General features: G+C 39.6%; 2 protein-coding genes across 2 annotated transcripts; both read left to right on the forward strand.

Annotated features, from left to right (window-relative positions):
• Positions 1–4,979: 4,979 nt before the first annotated feature.
• On the forward strand, positions 4,980–10,598 carry LOC306824487 (chymotrypsinogen B; the record flags this gene model as incomplete). Its single annotated transcript, XM_079344661.1, has 8 exons — positions 4,980–5,124; positions 6,034–6,168; positions 6,470–6,635; positions 8,307–8,485; positions 8,654–8,749; positions 9,500–9,642; positions 9,811–9,966; positions 10,533–10,598. The coding sequence occupies 8 exons, from the start codon at positions 4,980–4,982 to the stop codon at positions 10,581–10,583; spliced, it is 1,071 nt and encodes a 356-aa protein (XP_079200787.1). The 3' UTR covers positions 10,584–10,598.
• An 825-nt stretch (positions 10,599–11,423) lies between these two features.
• ethe1 (ETHE1 persulfide dioxygenase) lies at positions 11,424–15,719 on the forward strand. Its single transcript, XM_079343591.1, has 7 exons — positions 11,424–12,043; positions 12,737–12,881; positions 13,255–13,403; positions 13,642–13,771; positions 13,929–14,018; positions 14,902–15,018; positions 15,134–15,719. Exons 1-7 carry the CDS (start codon positions 11,828–11,830, stop codon positions 15,178–15,180), a joined length of 894 nt encoding a protein of 297 aa, XP_079199717.1. The 5' UTR covers positions 11,424–11,827; the 3' UTR covers positions 15,181–15,719.
• Positions 15,720–16,122: the final 403 nt, after the last annotated feature.

A 16,122-nucleotide genomic window follows, 5' to 3' on the forward strand; every position in this document is an offset into this window, starting at 1 on the left:
TTACAAGTACGGATCTGCAGCTCCAAACCAGCACCGTTCATTCTGACGCACAGCAGCCAGTCGTTGCATCAATCTATCCATCCCTCGAGCGCTGGTCTTCAACATCTTTTCAGACTCCAATCAGTGTTGAAGTAATAAGTGTGTCGTCTCTGGTCCCCTCAACAGTCCTCACACTCGTTCCTCAATATAAACCCACTGAAAAAAATAGCTTATATCCAGAGCTTCCATCCTTATCTGGAGAGAATCCAGAGCTGCAACTTCCAGGAAATTCATCCTCCCCCTCTGGGTCTTCAGAGGCCCACGGTCAAAACACTCCTTTCTGTGATACTCCTCCTGAAGTTCAGGAGAGGAAACCATCAGATGGCACCCTGCTGGAGGAGGGATCTGTAGGTGTCATTATACCCAAAGATTTCACACATGAAGAACCAGGTATGAAAATGATCAGCTTGGTGTTACCATTTTATAAGGTAAAAAGAAAAACACACAATTTATTCACCTTGAGTATATTATACTTTTGCTTAATTACTATCCAGCATGCCTTATAACATACATTTAAATAAATAATCTCACCCTGCTGTCTCTAATAAATGCATCAGATGCATCATTCTTTGCAGTGTACCACTGACTTCTGACAGCTTCCCTGCGTCGAGGCTTCAGGCTTAAAAAGCACAACAAACGTGTTTGCTTTTATAGCTCATAAAGACAAACTCGTAAAAGTTAAATCAGTTAGATAACCATCATAAAAGACCCCAACAGAGCTTTAGAGCGGTGTGCTCCAAGGTTCAGACCACACAGAAACATCACTGAATGCTACACAGGAATGTTTTAACATTTGGGGAAATCTGCTAATTTGTAATTCATTAAAGTTAAGTAAAAATTAATTCCACTCACAGCTGTGCGTTCAATCTAAGCCTGGGTATAAAGCTTAGCATAAAAACTGGAAACATAATGGAACAGCTGCTGTGGCCTCTTTCAGTGGCCAAATCCACCAGCTTTACCTCGCCAACCAGACTTCTTGCTAAGCTAAGCTAACAAGCGCTCCAGCTTTTCTGGATTAACATTGGGAATTTATTGCTTTAAGATTTCCCATTTAAAAATCAGAGAGACTGATCAATAAGTTAAGGGAAGAGAGTCTTCCATAAAGTTTTGGTCATTTGATGAACTTCCCTTTTTTAAAATTTAAAATTTATTTTATCTCTTAAAAAAGAGCCATTGTTGCGTGCTGGCAATCATGTCAATGTCATGTCATAAAACAGCTGCAGCTCTCAGCAAGGATAAATATAATTTCCATCATGTTGATTTTGTATTAACGTTAAATCTGCTCAGGGCAGTTTTTTCTGTTGTTTACTGATAGCATGGGTCAAAACTGACAGCTGTTGGACGCCAGCGGGAGCCGGGGCACGACAGCGCGGAGGGAAATTTCTCCTTATTAAAATGATGTGTTGTTTTATTGTCTCTAAGAAAGCTGAGGATTAGTGGAACCCGAGGAAACAAAAAGGAATTAGTCTGACTCTACCGAGTGTGTTTAGAAGTAATTGAAGGCAGAATTGAGACTGAGTTTGTGTGCCCCATGTATAGAGGCTATACATGTAATATATATTTTTAACAATATATGTTTGATAAGATATGAGACAAACGTACTTTAATCAGGAGAGGCTTAAGTAAGAGTTTACAATTATTCATTAATTAGTTACTGGGGCTAGAGGAGGGTCGCAGCGATCGCACAGAAATGCCAAACTTGCCTGTGGAAGAGAGAGAGCAGGTTTTTAAAATTTGACCGAGGCAGGAAGATTGTTTGAGAGAGGTTGTGGCAGAGTCGGGTTGGATTATTACTTAAAGACTAAACGCCCCAAATCAACTGAATCAACCAGATCAACAGAGCAGGCAGAAGGGGGAAGTAGTAGAGAGGGAGCGGCTAAGTTGAATGAAGAAATAAATGTGTGAGAGAATATAACACAGTCTTCCTGCTTCAGCTCCATTTGTTAAAATGTGGCGATTTCCAAGAGACACGCTCCCAGGCTCTGTTTCTTGACTTCACACTATGCTTCACTAGCTGTTCCTACATTTTCAAGCGCTGACACTCATAATAATAAAGAGTATTGTTTGGTCCTAACTGTCCCATCCTTCTATATAAAACAGTGATTATCTTACTTGCTAGACCGTCGAAGGTGTTGGAGACACTTTTAATCCATCTTTTTTCATCACATTGATGAAGTGTCCTGTATTCAGGCTTCATTTTGCTCATGTCTCTCCAGTGTTTTGCCTCCTATATGAATCATTGCTACAGCTGCCTCAGTGGGATTGTTTCTTTTGTGTATTGTTCTCTCGCTTCTACTAAAGTCCCTCATCATTTCAGCGTGCCATATTTCAGCCTCTCCATTGAGAGCAGACGTAAACAATTTGCTTCGCCCATCCAACCGAGCCATCTCTTCGACTTCCCAAACAGAGCGCTTTCTTATCAGCTCTTTTATGAGACACATTCGATATCAAGCCTCAGAGTTTCACCAAACATGGCGTGCTGAGGCAGCAGTTGAGACTCAGTGAAAAAAACCACAAGATGATGAGATAGTGCTGGTGTGCAATCTCTTTTATTGTTCCTCCTCAAAGTGGCCTTTGGTGCTATTGGTTACATTAGTTATTTTAAAGGCCACTTGCTTACGGATCACTTGCGTCATTATAGATTGGCCCGCGTGACATCTGAGTAAAGTTAACATTTTCATTATTGGTTGGTGAGGACGTGTCCTCATTCCTTAGAGGTCTATTCCCAGTGCAATGATAATTATGAACTCCTCTGGGTGATTTGTCTTTTTGAAGGTGCTTATTGGGTCTGCATTGTCGACAGGTTTATCTAGATGGCTACAAGTAATGATCTAGGAAGATTACTTTGTGGAAAGAAAGCAAAACACTTTGTTTTATTTCTGCTTTCAAAATGGAAATTGGCTCACAACATTTAGTCGCCAACCTGAATGCTAAGTATTTTCTTTCCCCTGCCCTGATCCAAGCACTTTACTTTAGAGTGTAATGCTTTCAAGTCCTATGCTCCTATTTCTTGTCGCTGGCCCGCTGTGTCTGAGCAGCAGGATCGTAGAAGGAAGGATAAATAAACCCAGTCAAGCAGCTGAAGCCTTTAAAGGAGCTATATGTAACGCTGACATGTAGCATTTAAAATGGGTACTACAGTCTAAATTCAAGCAAGCCGACCCCCCCTCCACTACAGAGTCAATGTGCACGCAGGTTACCATGACACTGATGATTTAGTTTAACCAGCTCTGCAACAGTTTGTAAACCAATCTGCGTTTTCTCAATTTTAAATAAATTTAGCCTAATTTTATTAGGTTTCTTCTCATGAAGATTATTAGAAAATGCCCAGGCTTTTTAGGTCAAGGTAGAATCAGTTTGCTTGCCTGCTTCCATCACTTTGCTGTTGCCGTGTGCCTGGCAATACAGGGGTCGTCCAAAACGGTCTTGTTGGGGTGCATTAAAACCGCCTAACTTCTCTGGTCAAAACGAATCCAGACCATTCAGGACCTGAATCTAAACTTAGAAGGAGGTCATACTGGCTGCTGCATTGCTTTCTGAGAAGCCAGCACTTCAACACAGCATGTTTCCTTAATGTCTGATCATATAGGAAGCTCACTGCGATATTGCTCCATTAAGGAATAGTGTTTGTCACACTTGATTCTTCTGGTATAAATTGACATTTTGTACAGTAGTATGTAACAGTATGTAGAATCAAACTAATAAATACAACATAAACCCATCAGGAAAAGTGTAAAGTACCACTCAGAGCTAACGAATGACTCACCTCATCATCACCATCACTTTTTGTCAAAAACTTGGTCCGTAATTCGTCTCAGGTCGTCTGCCTCAGGTGGCTTTTGTTCAAGCATAAAATTGATTTTAGCATACTTTTTTTTTGTTCACCTTCAGGGCCCTGCATGCAGCTCATGCTTTACCTCATAAAGTGGATGTTTTTATACCCAATTCACTCAAGTCGTTTGAATGCAGCCTTTTTATGTTCACACCGGAAAAAAGTGTCGTCCCAAAGACCCTCGGGGGAGCTTGCTTCTTAACGCTAGAACGACAAAACTCAGCCGCTTGTTTTTAGAAATGACTTTAAATTCTACCTTCCCTGTGAGGGGTGTTCTCTTCCTGGGTTGTGTGTTATGATTAAACTGCGTCTTTAATGGCCGTCGTGAAGCTGTTTTGTTCTGCCACTGTCTTTGTACGTACGATACAAATGTTTGAATACTTAAAAGAGAAAACAACGGTCGCTCTATTAGAAGTGTGTAGCTACACTAAGAGGCCACTAGTATGATTTACTTTATTAGTTTTAATGTAGAAGTTGCACAAAAGAAAATCAGCCCACATATATTCTATCTGCTCAGCATCAAACATTCAGTCGACACTGTAGGTTTATTGAGAGTTCTGGATTCACAAACCAGGAAATGAAGCTGCAATCAGATCAATCCACTTTATTTAAACTTAAATGAACATTTATGGATGTAATGTTGATTGCCATGGTTCGAAAGCCTTTTCTCCTGAGACCTCTAGAAGCACTCCCAAGTAGACCTGCATGGAGTCTCCTTGTGGCATTAACTTAGTTTGTCACAGACACATTTAGAGACTATTGATGAAATTATCAGGACATTTAAGAAAAAGGAAAAGATCCAAGGGGAACTTCAGTTTCACACTCTGTAATTGAACATGATACACACACACACAGGCTGAAATACACACGTGCAGAAACAGAAGCCTATGGACATGCACTAATGGCTAAAGAGATGTTAGATTCAGCTGCCAAAAAACATAGGAGAATATCTTAAAAGGTACGAGAGCTACTGCTGTACTACAGAAGAGAGTGAATTAAACTTACACTGGATGCGCATGTTGCTCTCATGATGTAGATAAAGCAAATGTTTGAGGCCTTATGAAATGGAAACATGATAAAGTAAGATGGAAAATGGGTTTTCTTGGAGATGAATGTATTTTCTGTGGTTTTAAAACAAAACTTCCATTATTTATTTGTAGATTCGGAAGCTCGGGTCTTTTCATCTCGTGAGCTGTTCCTGATGGTGAGCATCCCGATCGTCACCGTACTGGTCATCATCTCCGCCCTATTAGGTAAACTATTGGACTGCAGATGTACGGGCATGATTACTGATGTACTGGAAGTTCTGTTAATATACTTGTCGTGCGTTGAATTTGTATTTTGTAAGAGCTGCTGTTATAAACGCACCTGTTTGAAAGTTCTCTTCATTCATAATATTGATGTTGTTTCAAAATGTCTTAAGGCTCCAAGAGAAAGCACTCACACGAAAAATCAAAGGAGCAGACCTAATTGAAATCTTTATATAGTTTGCCATAAATATGAGTATTGGCTTTTTCTTTTATTAGTTCAGTGTTAAATAGGAAATATTCAGCATTCTCAACTTGTACAAAAAAAACCCTCCTTCGTTGAACTTTTTACATATGATATATTCAACCCTTATCTTTAGTTTCAGCACCTCCGTATAACAACCTGAAATATCTAACTCTAATTGTTTCAGCGAATGCTAATTTCATTTGAGCTAAAGTAATTGTTAAATAGACCTCAGGGAGCATGCATTATTGCAGTCGGAGGTTTTGGCCATTTAATAAAGAAGCTTATCAGAGATATTTGGACTTTGGCCAGAACTCATCTTGAGGGGAGTTCTCTGTGATTAGAAAATGTGGATAACATCTATTTCAATGGGTTTCACTTTTAACACATGCAGTTTGCAAGTTAATGTCATCTAAAGCTTATCGTGAATATTAACTGGATTTATAGGCTCTAAAGATAATAAGAAAGGAAAATGCAGTCGAGCAGTTATCCTGGTTTCAAATTAGAAATATCAGTGTCCTTTTTAATAGAGTTAAGGTTTTTATTTGTAAAAGTACACAGGTAGTCTGTTTACTTGGAGATTTGGTTATTTTAATTCTGACAATATTCTCTGATTCAATTATTTATTTATTGAAGTAATCAACTTGTATGTCACTGCTTTTCCTCCTCAGTTAAGTTCCTCATGTTCCCATCTGAGTTAAGTGAATTATCTCCACCTTGTGGTGGGAAGAGGAACTGCAGCATTCCAACACAGCTGCCTTTTTTGAATAAGAACCCGGTGAACCAGACAGGCAACGTCACTGCAGGTAAAAACAGATATACTATAAATGAGAAATTAAAGTGATTGGCAGGTTGAGAAAGTGTGATATTAAAGTCATTAAAGGTCTGAGCTCATCTAGGAGATGATAAGATATCCAACAGCCAGACTATCAAGTTTAATAGCCTAATTATGGAAAGAGTTCTACTGAAATAAATGTAATAATTTCCCAAATTAAAGTTGTAAATGTAATCTTTGCAGAGTGTTAAAAAGTAAATTCTTACTCTGATTTAATATCTGAGCCTGTATAGCTCTGCATGCATTCATTTTCCTCCCTGACCTCCTCTCAGGCTGCCCAGTTCCTGCCAGTGATGGCCGCCGTATTGTCGGGGGTACACTGGCTGCTGAGGACAAGTGGGGCTGGCAGGTCAGCATGCACTGGAGGGGGCGACACGTCTGTGGAGGTGCCATCGTCTCCCCGCACTGGGTCATCACTGCAGCTCACTGCTTTGTTGAGTAAGAGAGGGAAGGGTGGAAAAATAGGTCATAAGTTAATCAGTTCATATTTATTTTTACAGCGCCAAATCATAACAAATGTGATCTGAAGACACTTTACAAAAGAGCAGATAAAAGGCCTATTATTGCCAAGAGAGAGAGAGAGAGAGAGAGAGAGATGCATCCTGTCTACATGTTTGAGGTAAGAAATGAATGTTGGGGTCGATCTGTCCTCAGACCAACAAATAAAATAGAAAATAAAAAATTACAAATCCTACCAACTGCTGTGACACCTATAAGCAGTGAATCTTGCACAGGGATCAAAATTGAATTTTAAAGGAAGAAGAAAAAGCTTCTTTGTTGTTTGAACATTTTGTGGCAAACAAAGAAAAATCAATTCTACTTTACTGTCGTTCATCCAGATGCAAGCCAAACAAAATACAGTTTGTTACAAACCAGGTGCTAAGAAAACGAATGCACATATCAAACAATGAAGAAGCAGAGCTTTCATTCACAACTTCACCAACTTCAGATAAGATATAACTTTATTGATCCCCAGACAGGAAATTCAGTCCAAGGTGCATGAAGAGCTCCAGCAACACTTAAAATATAAAGATCAACTTTTTTCACTTTATTAGACCAACACATTCAGCTTGTCGTCTTCATTAGGGTCCAAACAACCTACATGTGATAAACACTGCTGTAAAGGCCGATGTGCTCGATATGATGCCTGGCTGTGTGTATGTAAACATGGGAAGAGACAAACAAAGTGCAAGTGTAGTGTGTTTTTATTTATTTTGTTGCAGTTCTCTTAAAATAGGGAAAATGTGTTAACCTGTAAACCTGGAGGTTCTGACCCATACACAGCCCCTCTTTCCTCAGTCCTCATAGGGAGGTCTGTAATCAAAACTGAATTAGTCACGTTGTAATCAGGTTCAAGTCAACAAGATAAAAATGAAGGAAACGAAGGCCATTCAGGACCTCCAGTAGAGTACTTACCACAGTTTGCCTCTCAAATAGCAGAGTTTCTGTCTGCAGGGGGCTCTCCACTCCCCTTCAACATGTCGTTTGGATGTAGAGCAATCAGATATTTGAGCACCACTTACAAACTGAGAGCAGCTGATCAAATCATTTGGAAAGGCTGAAGGAAAAAGGATCAGATTTGTTTTCAGTTTGTGTATAGATGAACAGTTAACTGTGATCGACATTCATTCTTTTGTATGTTAGATGAATGCATCACTGCGATTGTATGTTGAAGCAGTATTACTAAATACAGTATAAGAACTATGAGGGTCATTTGGTTCTGCTTTTGAACTTGTTACACAGTTTGAAAGCTCAGTTTTTGAAAACCTTTCACTCCTCTGGGCTGTAAACAGCAAACGTCTTTTCTTCAATGTAATGAAATAGATCTGAAGCAGGGACACAACAGGTGGTTACATTGCCAGGTTTTTGGACTATCCACTCCTCTACACGGGAAAGATGTGTGTTTGTGCTTTACATTTTAACGTGTTATTTTTCTGTAAATGATTCACTCGACTACACAGACTCACGGCTGATAAACACCAGGAGATGTCCAGATAAGATCCCTGTGCTACACTGATTAAAAATAACATCAGCATAGTCCACAGTGTCTCACAGTGATCTGAACACAGGCAGGCATGGCCCCTTCACTTAAACTCTGTGTCTGTGCAGGAACAACATGCTGGAGGTGTCTGACTGGCTGGTGGTGGCGGACACCGTCAACATCGCAGACAGCTCGCTGGGGAAACGCTACAGAGCGCTGCAGGTCCTCCCTCACCCTCGATTCAACAAATTCAACAACGACTATGATGTGGGACTGCTGCGCACCATCACTGACATGGACATGACAGGTAGTGCCTTATGTTTATTTGCAGCTAATACAAGTCTATCCAAGTCTTTTATATGTCTGGAGGAACTTGGCACTGGAAAACACAAGTTTTAACCGTCACATGTTTGACAACCTTTATGTCTTTATTTCTCCTGTAACATTGTGTGTCATCACTGCCCTCTGTTTGTAGACGGGGTGCGACCGGTCTGTTTACCCAGCCCTAGTGATTCTTTTCCTCCTGGATCAGCCTGCTGGATCACAGGCTGGGGATACACTCATGAAGGAGGTGTGATACACTGATTTTCTTTTTTTTAATCCCATGATTTGGTCCCTTTTCATTTGATAACTTACACTCATCAGTTTCAATTCTAAGAATAACCCTACAGTACATCCTGTGGTTGTTACTCAACCTTTTTCAAGGATCCAGAAGTAGTTTAATCAAAGCCATATAGACTTTATATTTGGATGTAGTCAGTGATTTCATCCACTGGTTTCTGAAGCCAACATGGAGCCCATTGATGGTGTTCGCCATATTTGAATTTCTGTCTTAAAGTAAACCTAACGGGCAAAGAGCTGAAGCTGAGGCGGGCCATAAGCCTCCTCTAAAAGTCAACCACGCCCCTTTAAATAAATCAAAATCTAAACGGATGACGTTAACACAAAATTTAAGCCCTGGTAAGAGTGTGCTGATAAAGACAGGAGCTATTGAGAACAAAATAGATTTTTTTTTTTTGTTTATACCAGGCTGAACACATATTTCTTTCTGCTGTTTAAATGGATGGTTGTGTACACGGTAAATCAGGGTCCTTTGGAGCCAGCCTCAAGTGGAGACTTGAGGAACTGCAGCTTTGCACATTGGCTTTCTTCTTTAACAACCGAGGTGCCTCTTGGTCAAACCATCAACCCTTAGCCATTTAAAGCTCCTGTTAGACACATTTGTTGTGTGCAGATTGAAGTTTTTGACTGTCTGAGAATTTTTTTTACTCAAAAAACAGTACTTTTCATAAATAATCTTTTTCTCTTTCTTTTCTCTCAGGCTTTGTGACAGATGAGCTGAGACAGGCTCGGGTCAAGTTAATCGCTCAATCTGACTGCTCCCACTCGAGCATGTACGGCTCATTTCTGACTCCTCATATGATCTGTGCTGGATCCATCGATGGAGGGGTAGACTCCTGTCAGGTAAACACTCACACTTATAAAATCTCCATCTAAACCTAACCAACAAAGAAGATTTTTAAAAATCTACAAATGATAACCAGCTCAAAGTTGCACCAGATCTCTGCCACCACTGAATGTATGCAAATGTTTGGTTTGTAATGTTTGCATTTGTTGGGGCCTTGTTTCAAGGGGGACAGTGGTGGACCCCTGGTGTGTGAGACAGCTGATGGGGACTGGCGGCTGGCTGGCGTGGTGAGCTGGGGAGAGGGCTGCGGTAGACACAGTAAACCCGGCGTCTACAGCAGGATGACCAAACTTATTCACTGGGTCCAAAAATACACAGAGGTACCTCGCTGTCCCTTTTATTGTTTGGATATTTTGTTATCAGAGTTGGTCAAAACTTGCTATAAGATTATATAATTTAATTATAGCTGTGTGAGATAGATAAGAATGAAATTGAAAAGATATCAGACCGGGGGGATTTTTTAGCTGTTCTAAAAATGCATCGTTTTGGGAGAGTTTGGCTTTCTATCATGAAGCAGGTTATACAGATTGCAGGTCTCGTAACTTCTGGGATTGAAGTATAAACACAATATTTTGTAACAAATTGCATAAGTTTATTTTATTTGCTCTAGCCCCCACATTAAGTGTTTCATTTAAGTAACAACAACTAAAGTTTCTGCACATTTAAATAAACTTTCTGTAGGCTGTAACTTAAATGTTTCCCAAGTAACCAACAATGAGGAACCAAATGAATAAAACAGTAGCTACATAAAATATAAGTAAGATGCAGACAGAGACCCTGTTAACATACATTTAAAGGCAAGATGCACTCTATACAAACGGTACATTTATGCAATATACTGTATATTCATGCAGCTTGTGTTTTCCTTTCTCTGTTTTTGGTGAAGGGGAAACCAGAAGAGCTGGACGAGACCAACACGCTAAGACTGAACATTTAATAAAGAATTAAGAAGCAATGACTTGTTTCTGCTTGTTTATGAACAACTGAACAAAAGTCATTTTGATATCATGGTACGCTTACAAAGCATCCCATCAAGCCCTGCTCTTTATACACAAAAACAACCATCAATGTCGTAAGCCCATGTTAAAAAGTAATTGATGTGATTGACACTATGGATGATATTTGAGTAGATGTTTTTTCAATGTGGAACTTTATGGTTTTAGTCATTTTATTTGGTTGTTGTGAGGCAGTTGTAAGCTCACAGGTTTGTTCAGTTTTATATAAACTCTAAAATGTAACGGTCAGTATTGTTAGGCTACTGTCCTTTAATTGACAGTAACTGTTACAATAATCCCTGTCACATTCACGCAGTTACAATTTGATAAACAAACTTTTATTTCAATTTTAGACATAATCCTTTATAAGTCTTGAGTGAAACTATTAATTGTCAAGGTCTCAACATTTTTAAGTCCTTGTTAGAAAATTACAATGTGTTAATTACAACAAAAAACAAACCTACACATTTGGAGTTATTAAGCGATGTTTAGAGGAATTTGAAAACACTGGCCTATACAGGTTAAAGGGTTCTTGAATATACACACACATACACATATATCTATATTAATTATCAATTTGGTTTTTCATACACACTAGATTTGTTGAATTTAAGCAGTAAAATATTCTCAGCAAGCAAACTTTTGTATTTTGACAGGTGACACCTTGCAGGGTGACTGACAGCAGTCATCTGACATCACATTGTTAGTCTGTGAGACTACTTTACAAAGTACAATGGGCTTCATGATAACAGTCACGTAGTTGTTCTCTGCAGTGAATGAAGTGTGCGCGTGAGAGATGATAGCGCTCGTGCCCGTGCTCTTCCTGCTTATTCGTGCTGCTGATGACCTGCAGAGATATGAAGGTGGAGGAAGTTGACTTGCCTCTTTGTAGTGGACAAGAAGTGGGAATAACGCACCTTTGGTTGCTCAGTTATAAACATTGGTTATGGTGCCTTTACAGCTGCCATTAAAGTGAATGCTAGTGTGACTTTTATCTCTGAGTTCATCTCAGGACAGCAGCCAGCCAGACGACTCTAGTTTTTTCCTCCAGAGGCTGCAGGAAAACGAGGCGACACATTACGTTACTCCAACATTTGCAACCCAAAAGGCTCCAGCTGCTCATTAATAACACGTCTGTCCCATTTAAGCTCTGCTCGGACGGTCAGGATAGTACCGAGGAACGACAATGTGCTCGGTGATAACGCTACGCAGGGTGACAGCAGTTCACCGGGCTCTGGCTCTCACGCTCCGCCTCCGACCAAACACCGAGGGTTGGAGTTACGCAGCAGCCGAGAGCAGGCGCTCCTTTCCCGGCGTGAGTTATTGCTACGACCCGGTGCGATCTCCAAGGAGGTCGTACTGCTCCGGGATGGCGCTGAAGGAAGGACTCTTCTTCAGACAGGTGCGTCAATATATGTTATGTTTGCCACCCAATTTAAGTTAATTAAGTTTAAGTTTGTTTTGATAAAGAATACAGAAAAAGCTGTAAAGATTGTAAATATTTTGGTACCAGTTAGCACAAGCTAACGCTAGCACTAGCATTGGTTAGATAGAGTTAGCAGTTAGCTCCAATTATCTTTGTGAATTATTTAAAGTGATTTGAAATGAGCTAACTCTATGACAGGATTTATCCTGTTGATTTGAAGTGTTTTTAAGATAAAAAAAAATAGTCTCTAGTTTCTGCAATACCTTCAATCCCGATTCCTGTATTTACTGTATGTGACTGTATTCACTATGTTTAATGTATTTACTGTATTTTCTCTTTACTGTATGTGAATCCACCTTCTACAGTGGAGAATCAATGTATTATGGCTTATTTATTATTGACCTTGAGAAGAACAGTCACCAAAACAACCAATACTCAAGGCCCAGTCCTGATCTTCTTGTGGGTTTCACCATAAAAGTATTACAACATTTTAGTGTCAAAAATACATTTTCATGCTATCAAGAACAAGTAGGGTTGCTTGCTTGCTTGACCTATAGGTCCATAACATCATAAAAAAGCAGACTTTGTTTTGTTTACAATGTTATAAGCTACCACCTGTTGCTTTGCTTTGTACTGCTCGGTCACTCCTCACCTTTCCTTTTTGTTCAGCTGTTTGAGAAGGAGAGCAGCACCTACACATACCTGCTGGCAGACACGGACTCCAAGGAGGCGATCCTCATCGATCCAGTGCTGGAAACCATTGAGAGGGACCTGAAGCTCATACATGAACTGCGACTTCATCTAAAAGTGGCAGGTATTGTTTGCTAAGAGACATATTGTGGCGTCTCCATGAAGTCAGACAGCATACATTTGTGTATGACAACTTCCAGGTTTCATTACAACATTATTGCAAATTTGAATTACACATGAAATGATAAAACCATACCTCAGCACACAACACAACAGTCCAAACTTGAAAACTTTGAATCATTAGTTTTTTTTCAGAGTTAGTCTATTTCATCAAATTGGAAAAATAGAAATTTGTAGAATAACTTTATGTTGTTTTCTCCAATCACAGCACTTAATAAACTAACTCTCTAACACAGATGAAGAGATCCATATCTGAATCTGTGAACATCAATATTTCATTGTGTACAATAAGGATCTCTTATCTTTTTTTCTGACAGTTAACACCCACTGCCACGCTGATCACATCACGAGCACGGGGCTGATGAAGAAAAGATTGCTTGGGCTGAAGAGTGCAATCTCGAAATTCAGCGGTGCCACTGCTGATATCCTCCTGTCAGAGGGTGACAAGATCACCTTTGGAAAACATGTGAGAAGAACATACGACTTATTTAAACGTCTAAATATAATCCTAAATCCCTATTTCAGACATATTGTCTGTGTATGAATGTATCAGTGCGTCAAAATGACTCACATGCAATTTTTAGCCAACTTAGAATTTCAGATATTGTATTCTGGTTTATTTAATTTGGAACTTTTTAATTAAAACGGCTTCATAAAGGAAGTGTTCATGCTGTGATTTGACTTCTGTCTTTTCTCTCCTTTAGCATCTGACAGTGAGGGAGACGCCGGGACACACAGATGGGTGTGTGTCGCTGGTGACAGAGGATCAGAGTATGGCTTTTACTGGCGACGCTCTGCTCATCAGAGGCTGTGGCAGGACGGACTTCCAGCAGGGTAGAGACACACTTTTATAATCTGACATTAAAGGTTTTGTGTGTCTCTCATTTTATTTCCAAAAAGGCAGCATGGCACAAAAAAAAACAACCTTTATTTTGGTAATGCTGCTAAAGGAACACAAGGGGGCAGTCTAATAGTTGTCTCTCTAATTCAGGCTGCCCTAAGAGGCTCTATGAGTCCGTCCATCAGAAGATCTTTTCCCTGCCTGACCACTGCCTCATCTACCCGGCACATGACTACTTAGGTAAGTTAAAGATCCTCACCTCAGAGTCATGCTTATCACATATTTCAGACTGGTGGGAAATCCAAGTTGAATACAAACTTTCAGGGCTTGTAAAGTGTTAAAAAAGCTCCCCTCTGGTGGTGCGTTCACCCCATGGAGGCTGTAGTTCTCCAAGCAGGCGGCTGGTTTCAAATCTGACCCTTGCCCCCCCCCCTCTCTCTTCCCCTGATTTCAGACTCTATTCACAGTCCTATCTCTCTATTAAAAGCCCCAAAATAAATCTTTAAAAAAATTCCCTTTTGCAGCAAATAATTACTAATTATGAAACTATTATTACAAATATGAACACATTAGGCTTTTCAAACATAAATGTTTTTGGTTTTTTTTAATAATAAGCAGTTGATCATTTATATTTTTGGTAATTTGATGAACAAAAAATTATAAATAAAAGCTCATCCTAATTGAAGACAAAGGCTGGTCTCAGTCAGAGGACCCAGACAGTTTGTGGATACATAAAAATAGATAGAAAAGGCTGGTCTGTGTGCTGTTTTACGAAGCCAGATCAAATTAGTGTTTTTCAGAAGTGGCTCCAGGAGCACCAGAAGTGTTTTGTTTGTAATGAATTAAAAGCTTGTCTCATATTGAAATAAGGAAATAACTTGTTGGGCTATTAATAGAAGTTTTATGCAAAACAAAGTAAAGAGAGATGAAAAGAAATGCCTTTCCACAATCTGTCTAATGTAATTAGAATTTCAGATCATCATGTGATACTGGCGTGAGAGAAGATTAATGATCCCACATAAAGTGTTTTAAATGTCTGTCAGCGACACATGGTCTCTCTGCAGTTTGTACTCATGAACACTACCACTTCCATGATGACATATTGTCTGTTGTCGTTCATCAGGTCAGACGGCGTCTACAGTGGGTGAGGAGCGCAGGTTTAACCCACGCTTGACCAAGAGCCAGGACGAGTTTATAAAAATCATGGACAACCTGAATCTCCCCAAACCGAAGAAAATAGGTATTTAAAACGTTCATATTTTATTTTGAAGAGTTTTAATAAGATTATTGAATTTGTTTTAGTCCTAACTACATGTCTACCCTGATAACAGTTTCTTTCTCTTCTTTCTTTGCAGATGTTTCAGTGCCTGCCAATCTGGTTTGTGGAGTCCATCAAGTCTGAGTTCCCTCTAAAGGGAGGGAGAATTTAAATCACATCAGCTGCATTAAAGTGAAACATAAACATTTACATGTTTGTCTCTAATCAAGAATAACCAAAACCATTTAGTGCATTAATCTGTGTATTTATGTAAATATAAAGATGTATATTTCAATAGATGTTGGATCAGGAGCTTCATTCTTTAGTGTGATCAAACTTGGAGAAATACTTGAAACTTGTAAACTGGACTGCACCTTTTTCATTTTAAGTCTCCGCACCATGAAGCCCTGATTGTGTCTTGGTCAGTTGTAAAACAGACTTCGTGGCAGAGGCGAAGAAACAGAGGTGATGTTGGCCATGGAGGCAATACACGAGAGGAAATCAGCTGTACAAGAGTTCATCCAAATCTGTAGAGCTGCAAAAACAACAACCCTCGTGTGTTTTTGTTAAAAATTAAAAAATGCCATCACTTCCATTTTAATCAACAGAAAGTTAGAACTGAAGATCTGTAAATGACCAAAAAAAAGCGTATTTTAAATAAATCTAAATGAATTTCACCTTCATTCGGCTGTGTTGTTTTTTCTGAATTGGAGAGGAAACGTCGAAGAAAGAGAGTTTGGAAAAGGAATCTTTCATTCAAGGTTCGGATTAGTATTCATGAATGCTTAACTGGAACAATTCGGTTCTTCCACATGGCCTCTCCAGTGATTCCGGACTCCTTTAGCCAAGGACACACACACGCACACACACACACACACACACACACACACTTAGTCCATTTCCACTCCTGCCAACCACAGCCCTTTTTTTCTTGCATGGCAGGAATATGAAAACATGCCTTTTTCATTGAGACGTCTGTGGTTCTTTTCTTTAGCCATTACACCTTTTTTTTTTCTCATTACTTTTATTTATGGGAAGACCGCCACCATGTGGAGTCATCAAGAGGTGCTGGTGTGAATCAACTTG

This window comes from Symphodus melops, assembly GCF_947650265.1.
Source record: "Symphodus melops genome assembly, chromosome: 5".
Lineage (NCBI taxonomy): Eukaryota > Metazoa > Chordata > Actinopteri > Labriformes > Labridae > Symphodus > Symphodus melops.

Coding starts and splice junctions, on each gene's coding strand:
- ethe1 (XM_079343591.1), top strand. CDS start 11,828: ATGTGCTCGGTGATAACGCTACGCAGGGTGACAGCAGTTCACCGGGCT. Junction 14,019..14,901: donor CCCGGCACATGACTACTTAG/GTAAGTTAAAGA, acceptor GTCGTTCATCAG/GTCAGACGGCGTCTACAGTG. Junction 15,019..15,133: donor CCCCAAACCGAAGAAAATAG/GTATTTAAAACG, acceptor CTTTCTTTGCAG/ATGTTTCAGTGCCTGCCAAT.